We start from the raw sequence: 20811 nt of genomic DNA on the forward strand, positions 1-20811 counted from the left end.
GATAGTCTTGATATCCACGAGTTTCTACGAAACAGTATTTATATTATTCATCAGGCGGAGTAAAATACGATGGAAACGTATATTCCTGATACATCCATAAATTTTCCTTCGCACACATAGACCAAAAGCTCGTCTATCTGTACAATCGAATGGGCGAAAAAGGAATAGGAGAAAGTAACAAAGCGCAAGAAACCAAAGAAATGATAAAGACAAAGGAGAAAAAGAAACACGGGCTGCCTTTTGTCTCATCCGGGCGAACTTCTATCGGCTGGAAGGACCTCCGACAATAGCCGTATCCCCCTAACCCATTTCCACGATCTCTTCAGGCCGCAATCCACGTCAACGTGCCGTATTCGGGGTATTCCGAGCCGCGACCTCGCGCCCTTACCCTTTTCTTATTGTCCCGGCCGTCACCCCTTTACCAGCCTCCGCCTTGTCTCTTCTGCCGTAATTACAAACGAAGCCAATTAAAGCGGATGAGCCTAAATGCCCTGGCCCCGACGTTTGACTGCATCCGCCAAGCCCGAAACAATGCCTCTGACAACTATCGTGTCACTTCCGTCCTCGCTCCTCTTTTCGTAGTAATTTGCTCACTCACCCCCCGTCAACTCACGAATTTTCGCCCAATTCCTCGCGCAACTTTATCTTTTCCACTTACGTTTCCGTTTTCGCTTTCGGGTGCGGAGCTTGGAAACAGATGGGGGATGATTTTCGTTGTTTAGAACGAGATGTATGTACATATTTATCGATCTGGTAAAGTTAGTACAATTAAACGTTTATTTCGCATATTTCATTTATGATGTACGCGAATAATATAGCAGTTACATGATATCTTGAACCAAAAGATTAAAAGCACTTCGCTAATATACAAGCAACCGAATTTGTCACCTAATTCCGACTAATCCCTTGATCACCATTGAACCTTGGTTTGTCTTTGATAAAACGAACCTAAATCCAAAGCAGTACGTTCGGTGTCCTATCTACTATGGTCATATACTTGTCCTATTCGAAGATTGGAAACTCGAGCAAAATTCAACGGCCGCGTCGAAGACCCTCTCTAGCTGGCAGGGTCACGTATCCACTACGTTTTCGCTTTGCATTCATAGTCCGGTGCTAGCCAACAGCGACCCACCTACTTCTGCAGCTATTCGAGCAACAAGTTTCGAAACGGTTCGTATTAGCTGGTCAATGAGTGCCTCTGTGTCGACAGGGTTCCCTTCGTGTGTCACGAGCTTCTATGGACAAGGCGAAGAGCTTTGTGCGAAGCTATTCTCTGCTAAGGGTGAATTGCTCGCTCAAGACCGATTTCTCCCGCCTATGTGTTTGACATCACGGGTAACCCCTCCTGTAATTTCCTGTTCCGATACTTATGAAAAGTTTACATATTACATGTTACAGAACGCTATAAAATTTTTGGTCAAGAAACGCAAGGACACATCAGTGAGCGAAAACTCTTCTATTTTCGATGATCATTCCCAAATGAAATGCGTAATTATACCTTTTAAAAGTCCCAAGAATTTTAGTTAAATATTCTCAAACTCAACTGTCACTGCAAATCTAGAGCCTCGATTACGAGGGTAAAGTTCTCCATGTGAATTTTTGAGACGATATTAAAACGCAGATGACGGAACGACCTTGCACATTGAAACCACGTTTTTCGGTGACGCTACACGGTTTCGTGTGTGAACACACCTTTGCCCGCTTCCTGGCATAAAGACACGCACGTTGAATCCGGGAACAGGATGCGTGGGAAAAGTCGTGCATGCGTGGCGGTGTAAATTTGCATGGAAGGAAGAGGTATTGTCGATCCTTGAAAGGTGGTCAAAGAGCTGCTGGATAATTCTTGGACGGCGGAATTTGCGGTTTGAACCGTTCCACGATATTTTTGAGAACCACCATGAAAGTAATACTGAATACGTGTGGTTGGTTTTTTTCAGGTAGAAGAAAATTGATTGCGTCTTGACTCTTCGCGGTTTGAAAATTTCTCATCCGCACCGCAATTTGAGGTCTGTAAATAATTGTTAGATAATAAAGAACATTTATGGTTTCGATAGGCCGAACCGATATAAAACACAGAATAATTCAAAGATTTTAAAATTATATACAAGTTTTCATATGAATTATGTAACAAAATTTTATATTAGACTGTTACCCAAATCGATGCAAAAGCTTTGAAAGTAAAATAACGCATCATTTAAAGTCACATCTTAATTAATTCCAAACAAATCTCGACCAAATCTTAATTAAATGTGAAGTAATCTGGGAATTATATCATACTGAAACTAGAAAACGTTTCACGTACATAACTTAAGAAATGACGTACACGTAATCGAATCATTTCGTTGAAATAATTGCGATGAACAAATCTCTATATGGTACAATTAATAGGTATGCAAGAGAAAGTAAAGCAAAATGTAGCCTGACCATCAAGATCGCTTTCGATTTAATTTTCACGCGAAACTTTGCTATAATCGACTGAAACATCAGACTTCCTAATGCCTGTTTCTGTTCACGCGATATTACTACAGACTATGACGAACAAACACGATGAAGAAGTAATACTCTAATAATCTAACGCGTGGTAATTATGTCTGAAATATTACTGCTTCGTTTACATTCCATTATTCTAGACGGTGGAACGAAAAAATTGCAGACGAACGAATGTTCCGAATACGAAATCCCCGGATCGATGTCATTTTATTTGGTCGAGTGCCAAGATGTGCTCGAAAGCAGGAGAGCTTACCTCGAAGAACCTCCATTTGAATTGGCAATGGTAGAAATGGGAAATGAGGTGATCTTTAAGTAATCAACTATTAAAGGGTGGATGTTGGTTGAGCAAAGTTATTGATTTTTAATAATTAGAATACAGCTTTTTATGCATTTATACGAAATTAAGAAACGAAGAAATATGCAGAACGGTAATGTGTAATACGCAAAAGTACACAACGCTGTAAAAACTGTCTCCGTGGCAAATCTGTCTAACTGTAACTGGTACAAAATGCAACATTATGTAAACATAGGAAAAAAACACGAGCATCGAGAAAAACGTGTCTCTCCAAAGGCCAAAAACAAACTTTTCAACAGTTCCATCTTCCATCCCATTCCTCTCAAAAGCAAACCACGTTAAATAATCGACATATCAAATTCGATCGTCGATGCTTGAGAAAAGCGAGCATAAAAATCTGCATTCCCCGGTGTCGATGAACCAGAATCGACGCGACATTCGAGGAACATCGTTCAGGTGAAACGGGGCCAAAATTAATTCGAGGCATTGGAACGGAAAGAAAAGTGTATCAAGGGGCGGAAGTGCATCATTCTTCTGCAATGGTTCCCCAGAACGAGGGTCGACAGCTGGAAGAATCGTCCCCCTTCTCCTCTTTCTCGTAAACCACGTGAAACGAGCACGTGGAAAAGAGACGAGACTCTTTCCATCTCCCAAACTCTCTCTCTCTCTCTCTCTCTCTCTCTCCCTCTCTCTCTTTCCTATTTCTCTCTGTCCTTCGTCCGACGCACCTCTTCTTCGTACTTTCAGATTCCCCCTTCCTATTAGTCTTTTTTTTCATCTCTTACTCCCTTAATCCATCGTTCGTCCTCGTCTAGCGCGTTAGCCTCCCCTCTTCCGTGTTTCATTGTCCCTTTCCCTTTCTTTGTTCAACCAGTGGACGTTGTACGAACATCGTACAACGTGGTCAACAGGTAGAAGAGACAGACAGGTGGCCGGGCGATATATTCATGATGTCGACGACGATCCTGAAAGCTGGCCAGTGGCCGCGATCGTTCGCTACGTACGCCCGTGTCGCGACTCGTGTCGTTCCAAAGTGTTTTAGATCGCGAGTTTCGAAGTTTGATTGGTGACGTTGGATATGGATTGGTTTTGTGACGATAGTGAATCTTTCGATAAAATTATATATATGTGATGTTTTCATAATTGCGAGTTTTGAATTTTAATTGGTGAGCATAGTGAACCCTTGAAGAGGAAATTCGATGCAATTAGACGTGTGCTTTTTGAAATCGGTTAAGGATTATGAAAGTATTACGTTAATGAGTGTTTCGAATTTTGATCAATGACTGGTTGATGATAGGTTGATTTTGTGACGATAGCAAGCTTTTATATGTTGCCTTTTATAACCACCTTTATAACGTAATGGTACATGGACGTATTTACGTAGAGATTACTGGAGGTTGCAAGTTTGATTAGTAATTAGGTGACGCGTGCGATAATCGGTATCGTGACGTATGTAATTAAGTTCGATCGATGACGTCGACTCAGGCAATTACTAGTGCTGTTATGTAATTAGGTCCTGTTGACACTTGATGTGACAACCTGAACATCAAGAAAAACCACCCTACATAGTAATCTGTTGCCTCTAACGAGATTTTGAAGCACTTACGAATCGACGATGATGAAAGATTGAACATCAACGGTGAGATTTTTTCTTGCATCCTCGCTGACTGTGAAAGTGGAACGAAGTGCGTTTCGAGTGTCTTTTGTTATCAGAAGAGCACGAGCAGGTGGAGTTGCTTTGTGTGCCGGCTAGTACAGACGATGTAAGTGTTGATCGATATTTGTGTCAAGTATTTTGCATTCTGAATGAACGTATGAAAGAAATCCTAGTCTCGTATGAAGGCTAGCTTCGTTCGTTAGCTCGATCGTGCTCCATGTTATTTAGTATTCCATGCGTGCGTGGATGCGTCATGTTGGTACTTCCACATGCCCGGAATCGTTCGACGTTGACATAAGGAATTCTTAATTTCTTTCCTTGCTTACGACGGTTGGACGAAAACTACGTATGTAAACTTTGTACCAAGACTTCGTAGTACGAGTTTCAAATATTACTTTAGAATACCAAACAATTTAAAATGTTGTATTGTTTAACATGTTGTATGTCGTAAGATTAACTTGTATTCGAAAGTATATTTTGTGCAATCTAAATAGGCAATGCGTTGAATTATTTTGCTCCCTTTCGTGACTTTCATCTGATGACGAGAGTGTTATAATTATGACAAGAATTATAGAGAGAATGAGGGGATAATTAAAATTTAATTTACTGATCTACTTTTGTTCGATGATGATGTGATTCGCATCCTCTTTTCAATCGGGATATCGACGAAGCTTTCAGTTGATTCGCGAAGAATGGAAATAATAGAAATCAGCTGAATATTACGTATTGACTTTTGTGATGAATGCATGAAAATTCAAGGCATTCGTTTATTAACGCACATGATTATTACTTCACATGAACATTTCTCCATGAATGTCTTGTATTAAAGGATTTGAACTGCATATTAAAACAAATTCAAAATTCGTGCTTTTCATTAACCGTGACGTAGAGAAGCATACTGAATTATGATTGCATCAGTAAACAAAAATACTCTTCAATACAAACGTCGTTTCTTCATCGTTTCTTCGCAAATTTACAATTTTCAAACAACCAAAAATACGCAATGGATACATATTACCTTTTAGCAGAAAATTCCAATTTTTTAACAAATTTCACTTTCATTCGCATATCCAATCCTTTAGCACCTTCGATTTCATCAACACAGTTAAAATTTCTAAGCAAAACTCTACGACGATATGGATTTGCATAAATATCCGCTGTTTCGTTATCGCAAATCGACTATATTTCGTTTCATTAGTTCGTTCGAAACAAAATTGATCTCGAAGATCCGTCGATGCACAGCCGATGTAGTCGAGGACAATGAATCGATAATGAATTCTACAACGCATTAGAACGATACGATGGGAAATATTTGTTCGATAATATTTGAAACTGCGATACTGCGGTGGCTGTTCAAACACACGCAAACACGGAACTAGAATTATCGCTCTCGAGTCTTCATGTTTGTTAAATCGAGAGTAATCCTGCGTATCAACGAATTTAATGATATTAAGGGATTGAGATAAGAAGATTCTCTGATGGACTTCGTTAAACCGCTGAAAAATACGAGAATTCGATAAAATAAAAATTGAATCGTTTATCTCGCTAATGTGCGTTGAAGGCGAGGCAAATGGAATCCTCCAGAAAATAATTTTGTATAATTCTGTATTTTTAGAGATTCTGTATAAATGAAATTAAGGTTTATTTAACGTCGGATCTGTCGATCATATCAGTTTACATGTACTTATTTGCCCTTGCTAGAAGAATATAATTGCATATAATTGTTAAATTTACATTCTAATAGGAATATAATTTATTTGATTTTTTTAATATTTTTCTATTCAGCTTTTTTCTTCAGTTTGTTCATTATATAGATTCCATTTTTTCGAAAAGGGAATTTCCATTGACTTTTTAAACTCTACACGAAAGAAACTTATCGGGAGGCAAAGCAATCGTCGACGTTTCATCCGAGGAAGTATTTCCACGAGAAGACGGTATGAAATTAGCGTTTCACATCCAACAATTGAAATTAATGACTGACTATGTTCGAGCAATAAGTTTCCTCGAATACAGACAGTCATTCTCCCGGCATGGGAACAATGGTAATTCGTGTCATTGTCTTCTAAGTATTTATCAAATCGCCGTAGCTCGGTTGAACCGCGGAAAAAAACGCAACGAGAGGAATTCTCATGTTCTTCGTACAGAAGAAACTTCTTAAAACCACAGACTGTGTTTGTTTCTCGTTCCCCTTAGGTTAGAAGCGTTTTTCTCCGTGTCTCGTTAACGCTGAAATACAGTGACTCATGAAAGTACTTGAACATGTACCATAAGAAAGTTTTGTGAATACATTACTTGCGTTATACGAAACTTTTTAGAGTTTCGTTAGTGCTGTAATGAGTAGGCTGCGGATGTTTATCTTACTACATTTGTATATCGAGGCTTATTAATATAATAAATAACTGACTTTCTTTAACTTTTATCTTAAACTTTACCAGTTGCATTAAGCATGATATCCTTACCTTATTATGGCGCTAATGACATTTCAGAATGTTTTACATAGCACACATAATATACAGTAAATGTAGAATAGCGTACAACGATGGAATACGTTTTTGTCGATGTATCTCGAGAGAAATTGCTTGCGGACGAGCCAGAAGTGAACTCAAAAAAAAAGAAGACTCTTCAGATGTCGCTTAACCTTTCGCGTTTCCAATTAAACAGAGACCAATCGGCGAAACTTGGCTTCGTCGTTCTTTCGACATCGCGGATCGAACGATTCCTTTGTTCCCGTTGATGTCGATTCCTCGGTTCTTCGTTAAGGATTGTCGTCACAAGATTTTTCTTCTTTCATACTTTCCTCGTTGATATTGTATAACGTATATAATACAACAAATCTGTATCGTTTTTATCAGACATGTTTTATAATACTGAAAGCTACGCTACGATGCTACGACGCAAAATCGTAATTTCAATATTTTTGTAATTAATTATAAATTTTCCTTACTGCACGAACAAAAGCGACATCAGTTATAATAGATCGATTTTTCTCATTTTCTTCGTGATATCGGTGACCAAAAGCGTCGACCGTACCTTCGGAAAATTACATTTCACACAATTGAACAAAATACAGATACATATATGTACATATAACCGGGAAGTAGTGCAAGGCGCACAGAAGGGAGCGGCGAAGGAAACGTGTCGAGCTTGCTCGTTCAAATCACGTATCTTGCTTTCTATTTATCTATCGTCGGGCCCACCGACAGGGATTCGTTTATCGCCGCATCCGCAAATTTATACTAGCTTCAAGGACACTCGCCCTATCTATCTCTACGTCAGTGTTACGAATCGTAGAATACTCTCGATTGAATCGTGCCATATTCGAAAGTTTCGTATCAGGAAGCTGGGCGGAAATTTTTCTTTGATATGAAATTTCATGTATTCGTGATTCAATGCGTCTCTATATTGGAAGTGACGTGTCGTCGAAATTTAGTTCGTTCTTACAAGAATTTTAAACATAAATGTGACTCGAAAAATAATGATAGAAATTCGTCCTCGCTAACATTCAATAATTAATCATTCCCAACGAAATTTATAATTTTATACTATAGTAAATACTTAATTATATATCCTTTATAATTAATCTATTGAACATACAATTGACAGAACATTTAAAACAAAAGACACTTAAGGCAAAAGCTTTGCTCTTTAATTATTTCAAACACTGCAACCAATTCATTCTATTCTTTCAGATAGAACCCAATATCAAGAGAGGCCATTCGACAACTCCACTCACTCCGACAACGACCATTCTACGACCATGAAGCCCGATTCAGGACCACCGAGACATCCCTTCAGAATCAAACAATCTAGCCCATAACTCGGTTAATCAATCACAAGATACTGTCTTAATCTCATTATCCAGTAGAGTCAACCTCCCATACAATAGAGGAATGATCCGCAATCAAAATGGTGATAGCGAGCGGATCCCCAGGCAGTACTGCGTCAAACAAGCTTAGGAGATCCCGCAGATTGTCTTCGACTAGGGGACTGAAGGTTCGACTAAACGCAAACACAGCCAACCAACCGATTCCCCAGCAAGATCTGAATCAGAAGCTCGGTCTGTGCCCGATAGTTAGTCGAAACGTGGTCGATACAAAAGGTAAGGCGTCGATCAATTGGGAATTGAACGAGAGAATCAGCCTGAGCAGTGGATCCAGTCCAGGGCTGGAGGTTCGGCCGGACGCGAAGAAAGGAATAGAATTGAGTGGAAATCGGAAGAAGCCGGAGACCAACGGCAGACAGGTGATGGTCGATAAGCAAGAGCGTCGAGAGAATGGGAAAATCGGCAAGACGAGTCTACAGTTCATGAACGTATCGGGATTTCAGCCAGAGGTGGAGAAGAGACGGAAGGACTCGTGGTCGATCGATGTGGACGTGATCGAGCGTCCAGGGAAGGAAGAGGAAGAAGAGAACGTGATCAAAAGCGATTCGAAGTATGAAATAGGAATCCCCAGCGAGGGGACCGCTGGGTCCAGGAAATCGACGAAGCAGAGGCGACAGCTGTCTACTGGGACCAAGTCGCAGAAGTGCGGGAAAAACGACGAGGACGAGGGCGTAAATGGGAAGTGGGGCAGGAAAAAGGTTGACAAAACTAACGACTCGATCTCTAAGAGGCTGGAGCTGATTCACGAGCTGAACCAGAAGATCCTAGCGAACTACGAGCGGTTTCAGCAGAAGTCTAGATTCAAGAATCATTTGAAAGAGGCGAAGGATACTCTGTCTAAAAGTACCTCGAAAGAACAGAGCGGTAGAAGTCGATCGTCCTTGAAGGAAGAAAAGGAGCCGCGAAAAGAGGAGTACGTATACGCGGAAGCCAGACGAAAGGGAAGAACAAAAACAGAATGCGTAATTCAGAGATCGTGTCAAGATCTGTTGACGCAGCGCAAGCTGGACATTGACAAGTTCACCTTCTCCAAGGATCACTGCGAGAAATTGACTGTCTCGAAGGATCATAGACTCGACGCGTTGGACAAGAAACGATCGATGAAAACGCTGTCGAAATCGAGAATCCTTCGCGATAATGAGAACTTCATCATGGCTCCAAAACCGGGTTTCTGCGAGATCAACGACGATAAGGATAGGCGAACGGCTACGAGGACCGAATACGGTAGTAGATCAAGACGAAACGAGGAAAGGAAGAGTGTTTTTTACCCGATCGAAGACGACGATGGTCAGGAAGACTCGAAAAAGCACGTAGACGGCACGATCAACGATGACACCGATTGTCTAGGGAACTCCAGATTGTATCCAGAAACCTACAGCGATCGTTCTAACGAAACGAGAATCGAGTTGGCAAACGGGGACGATCGAGGTGGGACGAGCACGTCGAAAGGAGCGATAGATCGGGACGAAACAGAGACCGAACGTGCGACTGGAATCGATCAGACTGATGATAGGTCTCGAGAGGAGAAACGTAGCCAGGCTATCGATCAGACGGCTCACAAGATTCTGGAAAATCTCGACAAGACTATCGATAAATTTGATCGTGAAAAAATAGAAGGAGGAACGACTATAGTCGAGATCTCGAAGAACGAAGAGAAGAAAAAGAGAGACAGCTTCGATGACTTTATGCAAAACAGTAGCGGCTCGTTGTCAGAGCTGACCAACCCGAAAGTGGCTGGACTCCAAGAGACCTTTAATTCCTCTTGGGACTCCGGTGTCGGTGTAGATGTCACCGGCGGAAGTGGTTGGGTCAGGATACACACCGGGATCGAGAGCAGCCTCGTCTATCTCACTCTGGATACCACCGCTAGAGACGTCTGCAGGGACATGCTGTTAGGCGACGACTTGTCTCTGTTTATACAGGTAAGCGGCCCCGAACTTCCGCGGCTAATTATTCATTTGATTTACGACGCAAAGGTTGCGCGACCGCCCGGGTTAACGAGAGGGGCAGACATGCTAATGAGGAACTAGTACGACGACGGAGTTGTCGACGTCTTTGCGACGTCGTTGGATAATGTTTACTCGAAATTGAAATGTTTTTCTTTTTCTTTTCTTCTTTTTTGTTCGGTTTGAAAGTCGAACCAAGTCAGAAGAAAATGAGGACGGTTTGGTTCGTCTGAGGTAAAAAAGTTGGTGAGTTGTTAAGAGGAGTTCATTTCTCAGTAATTTGGATGCTTTTTAACGAAGTTCGAACGTTTTTGAAGCTGAGTCACGCAATATTTCACACTAGGAATATTTTCTTATATCGCTTATGAAAATCATCTTACCTCAAAACAAATTTAGATGCTAAAGAATTATCGCAACGTCTTGCACTGCAGACTAAAAAATCGTACGGTAAAAATCTCGCCAACCATACACAACAATGTGCTTCGCTTGCATGTAGCCGAAATTCCATAAAAAATTCCAATCACACGCGTAAACAATAATAGACAATGGTATCGCGTTACGCTCTTAAAAAAATGTAAGAAAAAAATATGACAGGCCGTCAAGTGAGAATGTTCAAGCTCTGGTTAGAGGAAACGTGATAAAAAAGCGCGGTTTAAGAAGGGGAAGCGAAGGCGTGGGTGGCAAGAAGAAAAATGAAAGGAATTGAAAAAAGAAACGATATCTACAGTTAAGGACCCAGAGAAGGAGACGTGAAAAAGGAGAAAAATACGGGGGAAAAAATGCGAAGGGGTTTCAACGGAATATCACCGCGGGCTTTATCGCGTGCTCGAGCATTAACGACGTCTGCGACAGCGGGCGGACCGGAAATCCTGGCACACCGCAAGATCTCTCTGAAGGGATCTGAGCGAGGCGATTTCGTTTCGTCGTCCTTAGAAAGGGTAAAGAGTTATCGTTTCCTTTTGATGAAAGAAAGATAAGCGTAGCTTACGTGTGTATGTATATATGATGTGCAACATTACATGTTCTTAGTCGTAGAGCGGAATCGAGGAGTGAAAGTAATTTTGATATTTGAGAACTATGAACGAGGAGGAACTTTTGAATGACTGGTGTGAATGAGTATGGAACATTTAGAGATTTCAGAATTTTAGCTCTGATATTTTAACAAATGAACAAGACACAGAATTAATAACATTTCTTGGAAGCTGGCAATAGCGTTTTGTTGACGCGTTCTGTAAACTGTCCTTTTGGAAGTTTTAGTAGTTTGAATAATTTAATAATTTTAATGACGAAATTTGGCGATTCAAGCCTTCGAGTAGCTAAAACGATCGAGAATTTTGTGCCATTTTAATATTGTTTGTATAAAACAAAGCTATGCTGTATAAAATTTCTTCTTTCATTGTTTAAATAAAATTTGATATTAACAGTATCTACAGTAATTAATCGATGTATATTCTTGCAAAATGTAGATTTTCCATTTAGAGACATAATGCTTGAAACAGAGATAATATTTGTAAACCAATGTTGATTCGAGTTGCTTTTATTAACCTCCTTTTTATACATTTGCCGAGTAATATGTATATTGGAAACGTGATCGTTCCGAATCTCCGATACTCAATAATATCGTCTGCCTGCATTTTAGGTCACGTTAAACCAGATATTGAGTAAACTTAAAGAGCCAGTGAGACGTTCAGAAAGGCGTTTCATTGTGAGGACTGTAACGGCAAACTCACTGAAACGTACTTACATTACATCTTAACCCAAAATCGATATCTTTCGGACGCTATCTCTTTCAATCTTTTTCAATTATTGAAAATATCTTTCTCTTAAAATAAAAGCTCAAAAAATCGATAAAATATTCTTCTGCACTTTTGTTCGAAGCAATTTTTGCTTTCGATCCATCTGAAGAGCATCGTGCATTGTTTCGCGTAATAAAACAGGCTACCTCTTTGATATACAGAAACAAAGGTGACGTTGGATCAGAACGTAGCTAAAAAGGGGGTGTACCGGGGCTAAGGGAGTCGCTTTCGACTTAACTTGCTATTCTCATCCGGGCAAACCGATTTCGCGTGTACGTTTCACCCGAACTTTCCTTCCGACCCTTTGCCCGATACTGTATAATGAGTAGGACGCAAGTTGGCTTCTCAAAGATAACGAGGTACGCGCCAATAATCAAAGGAGGTTCAGACTTAAATAGCAGGCGTGCCTCTTAAAAGAAACCCCCCAGCTGGATACCGTCGGCTATTTGAAGCCAAACTCGCTGCCTACGTCTGTACAGACGGCCGCAATAATGATGAATTTTCGTGTTTTCGTTTCATCTGTTCTTTCTCTATCGTTTCTCTTAAGACTGTTACGTCATATTGAAAAAATTAAGACAATCTCTGATTCTCTAAGTTCTTGTTGTGTATGATATTCATATTTGAAGACTAGGAGGAAGAGGAACGAAGAATATGAAAATATCTTTATTGAGAAAATTAAATATCAATATTCTAGTCAGTTAGTAGGTTAAAAGAGGCTTAAACTCGAACGAGTCTTAAAGCTGTCTACATTATAGTATAGGAAGGCTTACATATATCATGTCTAATCGATGACGTATGATCAAACTTTGGTATCTCGATAACGTCTTTAGCTTCCACGAGAAATTCATTAGAGTACGGAACGGTATGCGAACGACTTTCCCGGGCAGCTGTTGCGTTTGAGAGCACCGTTGAAACAGGTGTCCCCGATCTGAGAAACTATGGCAAGGAAGTCAGGCAGTTCGTAACACGTGAGTGACCGGTTCATGCTTCGAACAGGTGTTTAATTACATAAGGGACGAACAAGTTCACACGGGTTTACGTATCCGTCTCACTCGAATTCCAGCAATTTGCCGCAACAAGGAGGACTTTCGAGAATTCATCTAGTTCGGAAATGTAAAAAATAACAAAGATAAGAAAATAATGTCAAGTACGTATTTGATTTATAGAAACATTCTTTTCTCTGTTATACAATATGTACAATTTACGAAGCACTTGTTCCAGGAAACGAATCATAATATGGAAGCAAATTCCTTCGTTAAATTTTATGTCTTGGCACATGCACTTTTTTATATAATTTGTACAAATTAAATCAAAAACAGTCAAATTATTCCCACTTATTCCAACAATTATTCCACTTTGATGAAACAATTAGCGTAAAATTAGTCACGCGCAACTAATATATGAATTTAATCATTCGAAGCGTGAACGCGTATCCGTCGGACGAATATTTCGCGCCGATTTCTCCAACTATCACAATATTTCCATCGGAAACGCTTTCTCGTTTAAATTGTTGCTCGTCGACGTTATGGACGAGCGTGTAATCAATAGAAACACGCGATTAAGCTCGAATCGCGATTCATTGCAACGGATTTGGCTTCGTTCGCATGAAATCACGTTCTATCTCTCGTCAAATATATACCAGTAAGCCTGATCCATTCCACTCGCTCAAAAGCGCGTTACTTTTTAATTTATTTAATTTTAGCTCGAATTTAATCAGCAAATAAAACAATTTTCTATACTTCCTTGAAGGTAGTCGTGCTTAAATGAACTGGAAATGTATTTAGGATATTTTCAACATTGAGTACTTAGGCGAAAAATTTTAATTTTGCCGAGATAAAGTAATAAATAATGAATATTTTCGAAATACCTCAGTTTTCATCGAAGCTTAATTTTGTTCAGTTTGAAAAATGATTGATACCTTGTTTATGAACGTAGATTCACGTGGCAACTGTCGAACATATTTTAACTGAAATTGATTACGAGATTGTTTGACATTATTTTTTACGGTTGATCGTTGATAAATTAGTTGCGATAGTGAAAATACGCGTGTAAAAGGTATAAACGTATACGTACCGGAGTTTCTAATCTGTGCAGTCGTATATAAACGTTTGTGTGCTTCTGTGCGCTAACGGTCTTAATTAGTATAATTACGGACATATTAATGTTAGCTAAGTTTCCTGATGGATAAAATTGTGTACACGTTAATATATGCTAATTACTGATCGTAGCGATCAGAAACGTAATATTACGCGCCAGTTTCTTTGAAAGCCTCTGTAAACAAGCAAACATTGTGTTATTGCAAATTTATTAGCGTCTTATTTATTGTTAGATAAATTTCAGAATATATTATTAAGAAATATACACGTTTATTTATTAGAAAGAATTTCCTAAAATTTCTAAAAAGATTTTAGTGACATAACTGATGAAATATACGAAATTGTAATTTCTATAGAAACCATATGAATACCCATATTCGAAATTAACGTAAGATTTTGGTATCAGAAACCTGTAATTCATAGAATGTCAGGCCTTGAAGGCAAATCTTGTCAAAGCTTGATACGTGAAGCTCATCTGTCAGTACGTAGGAACAATGTGCACAATGAGGAACACTACGCTATGGTAGATACGAGTTACGTCTTTGATTTTGACTTTAATACGAACAGTCATTATACGTTCCGTCCTTGAAAGGCTTATTAAATGAAGGATCATAATAGGATAGAATAGATTTATGTAAAATATTACATTTAATTAATGTTAAAGAATAAATATCATTTCTAAATTATTTCTCATTAAATTCTCAATACATGAATGACAAGAATTCAATTCTTTCCAAATTTCATACTTTCTAAATTCTGAATTTTACGTTCTTTATCAAGGACAGCGAAAACTACAGGGAGAACAAAATTTCTAAAAAAAAAACTGTTCTTTTATGCAATATTGCATGTTACATAACGCAGATTTCGACCGAAAATATTATCTAGAACGAGAAACACTTTGAAACAATATCGTAACAGCCGTTTGTAATTGCACAGAGAGTAAAAATTATATTTCGACGGTCGTTAACATTTAAAATATCGAGTTGAAAGCTCGTTCCGGTAGCGAGTTTCGGGCGCATATCGCAATTAAAAAATCGCTAAAAGTGTTCGTACACCGCGTACGTTCAGTGTTGAACCGATTCTGCATTATTTTCTATGACGATATAATTCGTAACACTGTGCTACCGGTTCCAGCAAATGGAACGAAATTCCGCATGCAGAACGCCATAAGCTGATACAGGGCAATTCGTTTTTCCGGCTTAAAATGACACTGAGCAAATAAAGGAAATAAAGTCAACCTGTAAAAAATCAAAGGTACAAAGCAAAAAACGATTATAGAAAGTATTAATGGTAAAATATTTCTATAGTATATTTTAAGAACAACAAGATGCATGAATCACAGGAATTCTGTAAAATAATCATCTAAAATATTGATCTTGAGAATGAATGTGAAATCCAGCCAGAAATCTAATAACTAATATGAAACTTCAAAACTATGCTCTCTATCTTTTGCTATTCACCTTAATTCCAACGTAATCAGCTGTCCGATGAGAACATTCCTTGCTAATTTAGACGATTGGACGGTAGGGAAGACCTTTCATCCGTCTTCGTGTAAAGAACGAACCTACGCTTCGACGGAAACAAGAAGCGAGAAGGACGCTTTTCAACTCTTAATCCGGATAACAAATGACCTTAAAAATATCCGAGCCCCGTCGTCGGCTCTTCAGCGTCAGGAAAATTCCAGACGAATGCTCGATTCAGATTCTGCCACGGGATTGAAAGCGGTTCATTTAAGTATCCGCCACGGGATAGACCGATGGTTAAATGGGGAACCATACCGTCCGTTTCATTGCACTATTTTCGCTGATGAAATCCCGATAATTATTAAATCTTCTCGTGGCCGTGTTTTGTACCGCAGATAAAAAGAACCAGACGACTCTCCGTTAAGAAACGGCGATGATGCGACTAAAGGCGGATAAATGTGGTATGCTTCAATGTTGCTCGATATTTCTCGTTTTTATTCGTCGAAATCTTATTTCATATAACTTATATTAAAGTTAACTTCATAAAGTTAACTACTAAAGTTATAACTTCATTATATTAAAGAATTGTTGAAGTAATTACTTCAAGAAAAACTCTACAGCTTTTCTTTTGTTTATCCGTGACACGGAGACCGCTGTTACGAAGAGAATAAAATTTAGTAAAACAAAAAATTCGAAATAAGAAAAGGTCCATGTTATTGTGCCCTTAAATATAAATTTTGTTTTGGGTTACAAGGTCTAGAAACAAAAGAGGTGTAAGCTAATTTCTATTGCTGTTTCTTGTAGCCTTCAGCTAGAGTTACACACACTACAAGGTTAACTTTTTGGTAATGTCTTTTGCTATAAATATATGAACGTGTTCCCTATCATTCTTACTATTGTATCGTAACACTGTAAGAGTGAGGATCTGGATCAGCATACACTATATCTATACATATTTCAATATATCTTTTTATTACAAATTCATCCACTCGTTCCTCTATCAGTCAATCTCAGAAATAAATTAAATTAAAAAATGGCGAATAAATATTGACCTTCGTAGACCAGATGAATCGGTTCTTTCGATCGTTTAGTTATAGAATTATCGAGCATATTGTTGCGCAGAATGAAACGATGGGAAGAAATTTTTCGCGTACAACGAATAAAGGATGAGCTTAATATTATCGTTCTCTGATATTACGCTGAGATACATGTATTAGAGTTATTATTCATTGTTCGCAAGCTAATTCTTCGTGCGAGAAATAAAAAAAGATCGTGCTTAAAAAATACCTGACAGGATCCTAAAGTCCAGCGAATCCAAATCCAAACGCGATACAGCACCTACGGCAAAACTCAGCTGAATTCGGGTTAACGAGCAGCTCGATTATCGATAATCCGGAGGGCTCCAACGAATATTTCCATCGACCAAAAAATTAACAGCGAACATCTTCCAATTAACCACCCCATATCTCGAAATCCATTTTTCGTTATCGGCAGCTTCATTACCACGCATTAGATCACGCCATGTTACGCTACTCGTTGCTCGCCCGATACTGTTTAATTAATCCAATAAAAATTGGCGTGCCTGTCGCGAGTTTTCGCGAATGACGCTTTGAAAGAACTTCTTCGTTTCGTTGCAATTTCAACTTGAAAAAGACGGAAGAAAAAAGACATGCGTAGAAATTGGATTCGTCGGAAGTTTTTTGCGAGTCGTCTCGTCCCCAGCATTCATCAGTCTCGATATTATTTCAACGTAAAACACGTAATAAATTTTCTACCACTTTTTCGCCGTTTCTTTTCGCGTTCCTCCACTAAGAGGATTAAAGGATCACGATTAGAGTATTTTCAGGCGTTGCAATCCTTTTCATCTCTCCCCTTCCCTCTTTCTTTTTATTTTTTTATTTTTTTCTGTCGCAATACGCCTGCTGGAAACGGTACCACGAAATTTTCGCGAGTTTTGATCCGTACACAAACGAATCGACAATGAAAGTTTGCAGCTGTGCTACAAAAGAGCGATTACACGATTTACCCGTGCTCATGCCACCCTTTTGAAGACCAAACAAGTTCCAGGGATGTGTAGTAGCAGAGGGTTTTTGAGGGAATTTGTGTACATTCGAGTTTAGAGATTAATGTCGAGTGGATCGTGATAGCAAAGAACGGAAATTTTAATTCATTTTGCAGATGAATGAGGAAAAAAAATGAGAAAATAAAAAATGGAAATAAAAAGTGGAATTTTGTTGACGCGTTGTAGTTAAGGGCGGAATACTTGATAGCGTTTTCAGTTCATTTTTCATGTGTCATTTAATGTTAGATATATGTATTATTAACTTAAAGCAGCTCCATTTTTTCTCCCGGAAAATATATTTTCCCAGGGGAAACTTATTTGCGAACAAATCGCAATCCAAAATCTACGCAAGAAATTTCGTTTCGTGTAACCGTATATCTTCCAAACTTTGTATTCTACAAACAAAAAAGGAAAAAAGAAAAAACTAAGTAAATAAATCGAAAATGGGAAGTAAAAAAAAGGAAAAAGCAAAAGGAGAAAAAAGTAGCAGTTTCAGCCCATAAAGTTCGGGGAAAAAAGAGCACAGAAATTGGACGTACGATTTCCCGGGGAAGTGGATTTGAGTGTAAAGTCGAAAACGACGAATTCGCGCTGCGGCTCGGCCATGCCATAAATAAATATAAACTGCGGCCGTGTCCAGCTTAGAGCTTTCATAAAAATCGTAAAGTTGCCGGACACCTGGCCAAGCGTAAAGTGCTTTTTGACGAAGCGATCGTGGCTTTATCGCGGACCATTAAACGGAATATTCCTTCGTTCCTTTCTCTCTCCAGCACTCTTTTCCTTTTCTTTCGTCGATGTTAGCCATATAAAAAGGGTTGAATAGACTGGGAAACAGGGTGTAGCTTCGTTCCTGTGCAGCAGCAATCGTTAAATAACGACTCGCCCGTAAAGAGTACTCGTTAAACGCGACAGCTCGTAAATTGTTGCTCGCGAACAAGGTAGCATCCAAGTTTTTATTTAGCTCTCTATAAAGGGAAGATATATCTTCGCCATTTTTAAATGGAAAAATTGTCGTTGGAAGAAGTTCAATGAAAAAATACGCTTTCTTTATTGCTACATGTGGCAAGTTAGAATGCAAAAAAGAAAAGGAGAAATTGAATATATTCAGCTTTGATTTATAATAAACGAGCCAACAAGTTTTTGTAATGAACTCTGTGCTTTCTGCAGAAAATAAAAAGTCACTCATTTGGAAGAGCATTTGCAGTTCTGCGGTCATTTATTTAACTATAACGCAAATCTGAAACTATCCCGTTATAATTTATCTACACCCAACGAATTTTAAAAACACTGTTTCGAAGTATTTCGTATTTTCGAAACGAACGAAATTACCGCGATAAATTGTCTACATATACGTAAACGATGGATGCTCATAATGAGTTTTGTTAATTACATGCAAGTCCCTGGGGACAACAAGTAGCCCAGTTTCTCTCATGTGGATCGATAACGTCATTTCTATCGAACAAAAATAAAGCTCTGATAGGTTGACGAGAATTTTCAATCTGAATTCGACCCTGAAAATGTTAAACATATGAACATATATTTTATAATGCGTCACAATTCTATACATAAACTTATATATATGTCGGAGATGTAGGGACATCGGGCCTTTCTTTAGGAACATCCCCAATACTTGAGCTCGAGGTGACATAACTGATCGCCGAACGTAGCCACGGTCACGGGATGAATGATATGTCTAACAGAGGAAGTACCGATGTTGAGGGACACGCTGTATTAAGAATTAAGCCCCGGTCAGGAGCAATGTTGGTTTTACGCGGGACTGCCTAGTAACGGCGCTTGGGAATTTGTTGATATTCCCGATCAATGTGTAATTGACGAATGTGACCGTATCTGTCTTTTATTTTGCAATCACCTTGGAGAGTTTACTGTTATCTTCTTGGCAGTCAGTTTGAAGGTAACCCAGCGTCTGAGTTAACGTGTCTGCGTGCTACAAAATGTATTCTATTGTACAAAGAGTTTACCCGTTGACCGTGGATTCGTTATTGAGCACAGGGACATTGTCAATAGCTTTTGTTATACTTATTAATTATTACGCGCCTAAAATTTCTAACGAAAATCTGACATATAGATACCGAGACGATACTTTTAATGGAAACAATATTTTATTTTCCTCAGAGAGCTCCATATGTCCATGAAGGTGGTAAAGAAAATTTTGCAACCCATTTGTTTTCGTTCACAAGGAAAGTCTCGGAGATATCAGGCGGTAGCTTGATCGCTTCCGGAGGACAATGCGTTTCCGAGCTGACAGAAAAATCGTCTGGTGGAATCGAATCGATTGATAAGCCATCGACTGATAGAATAGCGAGTCCTTTCTAGAGAAGATCGCTTACGATATTTCGCTAGCTTTGCAGATGAGATTCTTCGGGAACGGAGGTTCTTGCGCGTCCAATCTTTTGAGAGGATCTTATTTCGAACTTATATGTAGTAGTTTCATAGGAATGTCGCTAATACCACGTTGGAAATGCTAACAGATTCAGAAACTTGTGTTTATTTGTTTTTAATCAACGTAAAACAATCTCCTTACTTTTCCAACAAACCGCGTATGTTAGTGAATTTCTGTGTCACGAATTCTCAGTACCTGCTCATCGATTCTCATTTCTAGAAACATTAACAGCGCCCCATTAGAATCGAAACTTCGTAAACTTGCGAATAAGAGAAGCCAACTGAAGAATTGCAGCTACAACTTTGTCGCTACAAATTTACTTAACACTTTGACTGTCACGTTGGTCAATATATGACCGGCCACGATTTCTCCTGTGACGCCCCGGTGGTCATTGGTGACCGGAGCGCTTGAACTTCTTACAATTGTAAAAATTGAATGAAAATTAACAGTTAGGGCATTTTGAATATAACCGATAAATAGAAGATACTATGAAATAAAATGTGCCCCATGAAACAATTAAACATTTTTATTAGAACATCAATAAAAAAACATGAGAACAAATCTTGCATCTAACAGTGCACTGTGTTTACATCCATATCTTTGAGGGGTAGTCTACGAATATTATTCTAAACACACCTCAGAAAATAATCTTAAATGCTGCTTTATAATCATATAACTGAAGTTAGTGAAGTATGAACATACCTTACTATTATATATAGAAT

General features: G+C 38.8%; 1 protein-coding gene across 3 annotated transcripts in view; it reads left to right on the plus strand.

Moving 5' to 3' along the window:
• Positions 1-3685: 3685 nt before the first annotated feature.
• Positions 3686-20811, plus strand: part of LOC126916974 (PH domain leucine-rich repeat-containing protein phosphatase 2) — an 83690-nt gene continuing 66564 nt past the window's right edge. Inside the window, exons 1-2 of one of the 3 annotated variants that reach the window (XM_050723348.1) lie at positions 3686-4548; positions 8132-10247. In XM_050723348.1, the coding sequence (XP_050579305.1) occupies positions 8349-10247 (1899 nt within the window). In that variant the 5' untranslated portion in view covers positions 3686-4548; positions 8132-8348. The remainder of the gene's footprint in view (positions 4549-8131; positions 10248-20811) is intronic. The other 2 variants (XR_007710835.1, XM_050723347.1) reach the window with 2 other exon arrangements.

Source organism: Bombus affinis, chromosome 5 (genome assembly GCF_024516045.1).
Source record: "Bombus affinis isolate iyBomAffi1 chromosome 5, iyBomAffi1.2, whole genome shotgun sequence".
Classification (NCBI taxonomy): domain Eukaryota; kingdom Metazoa; phylum Arthropoda; class Insecta; order Hymenoptera; family Apidae; genus Bombus; species Bombus affinis.